At 31.7% G+C, this 2,125-nt stretch overlaps 1 protein-coding gene across 1 annotated transcript; it reads right to left on the reverse strand.

The window, feature by feature from the left end:
* Positions 1 to 217: 217 nt before the first annotated feature.
* On the reverse strand, positions 218 to 751 carry LOC131649403 (secreted RxLR effector protein 161-like). Its single transcript, XM_058919164.1, has one exon. The coding sequence runs from the start codon at positions 749 to 751 to the stop codon at positions 218 to 220; it is 534 nt and encodes a 177-aa protein (XP_058775147.1).
* Between the last annotated feature and the right edge of the window lie 1,374 nt (positions 752 to 2,125).

Genomic DNA, 2,125 nt, shown 5'->3' on the forward strand with positions numbered 1-2,125 from the left:
CTTTTTATTTTGAGGACTCAATGGGACAAGCAATGATTTTTAATTTTTGTTTTAAAAAATTGAATCTCTCTTCTATTAAGGGTTTGGTAAAGATATCAGTTAGTTGATTTTGAGTTTGCACAAAGATTAATTCTACTTCTTCCTTTTGAACATGATCTCTGATGAAGTGGTGTTTTATTTCAATGTGCTTAGATCTGGAATGTTGTATAGGATTTTTTTATAAATTTATAGCACTAGTATTATCACAATAAATAGGTACCTTGGAGTAGTTTAGAGAGTAGTCTTCCAATTGATTTTTTATCCAAATGATCTGTGAACAACAGTTAGCTGCTGACACATATTCAGCTTCGGTTGTGGAGAGTGCAATAGTACTTTGTTTTTTACATGACCATGTTGTAAGAGAATCTCCTAGGATTTGACATGCACCACTAGTACTTTTTCTTTCTACTTTGTCTCCAGCATAGTAAGCATCACAAAATGCTTTTAAATCAAATTCTGAACTTCTTTTGTACCAAAGACCAATGTTAGTTGTACCAATAAGATATCTGAGAATACGCTTTACAGCAGTAAGATGAGATTCCTTGGGATCTGTTTGGAATCTAGCACAAAGTCCAACTGAGAATACAATGTCAGGACGACTTGCAGTTAAATAAAGTAAAGATCCAATCATACCACGATATTCTTTTTCAGAAGTAGTTATTCCTTTTTCATCTTTGTCTAAACTAGAGGAAGGATGCATAGGAGTAGACATAATTTTTGCATTTGTCATACCATATTTTTTAGAATATCTTTGATGTATTTTTCTTAAAAGATAAAGATACCCTCTTCTGATTGTTTTATTTGGAGTCCTAGAAAGTATCTTAATTCTCCCATCATGCTCATTTCAAATTCACTTTTCATGAGGTTTGAGAAATCATCACACATTTTTTCATTTGTTGATCCAAAAATGATATCATCCATATAAATTTGAACAATTAACAGATCTTTCTTATATGATTTTTTAAACAGGGTAGTGTCAATTTTTCCTCTAGAAAAGTCATTTTCAAGTAAGAAAAGACTAAGTCTTTCATACCAAGCTCTAGGGGCCTGTTTTAGACCATAGAGAGCTTTTGTTAATTTAACAACATGATTTGGAAATTTTGAATCCTCAAATCCGGGTGGTTGTTTAACAAAAACTTCTTCATTTAAAAAACCATTTAAGAATGCACTTTTAACATCCATTTGAAAGAGTTTTATACCTTCGTGTGCTGCATAAACAAGAAGGATACGTATAGCCTCAAGTCTAGCTACTGGAGCATAAGTTTCATCATAATTAATTCCTTCTTGTTGATTATACCCTTGAGCAACTAGTCTAGCTTTATTTTTTATAATGTTTCCATCTTCATCTAGCTTATTTCTGAAAATCCATCTAGTTCCAATAATAGTTTTATCAAGAGGATTTGCAACAAGATTCCATACCTGATTTTTTTCAAATTGTGTGAGCTCTTCAGTCATGGCTTGAATCCATGAATCATCTTGTATTGCATCGTTTATATGCTTGGGTTCAATTTGAGATATCATTGCTAGGTTATTGTTTTTGTCTTTGAAGAATTGTCTTGTACGTACTTGATCAGAGGTTTCACCAATAATTACATTATGAGGATGATGTGGTACAGTTTTCCATCCTTTGGAGGAGTTGGAAGGGATTCTTCCATAGTGTCTTCATGGATTTCTTTGTTGAGGATTTCCACTTGTTCATCTAATTCATCATCAAGACTTTCAATGGTTGAAGGTTCATTCGTTTCATTAAATATAACATGCATGCTTTCTTCCACACATTGACTTTTGAGATTGTAAATTCTATATCCTTTTGAAGTTTGAGAGTATCCAACAAATATTCCTTTGTCAGATTTTGAATCAAACTTCCCTAGATTATCTTTGTTGTTTAAGATGAAACAATAACATCCAAAAACACGAAAATATGAAATGTTAGGAGTTCTATTTTTCCATAACTCATAGGGAGTTTTGTTTAAAATTTTTCTAATGGTAACTCTGTTTATAATGTAACAGGATGTATTAACTGCCTAAGCCCAAAAATATTTTTCTATAATTGATTCATTTATCATAGTTCTAGCCATTTCTTGAA

This window comes from Vicia villosa, linkage group LG2 (assembly GCF_029867415.1).
Source record: "Vicia villosa cultivar HV-30 ecotype Madison, WI linkage group LG2, Vvil1.0, whole genome shotgun sequence".
Taxonomy (NCBI): Eukaryota; Viridiplantae; Streptophyta; class Magnoliopsida; order Fabales; family Fabaceae; genus Vicia; species Vicia villosa.

Bases quoted from the DNA above. Each gene is read 5' to 3' on its own strand.
- LOC131649403 (XM_058919164.1), bottom strand. From the start codon at position 751: ATGTCTACTCCTATGCATCCTTCCTCTAGTTTAGACAAAGATGAAAAA.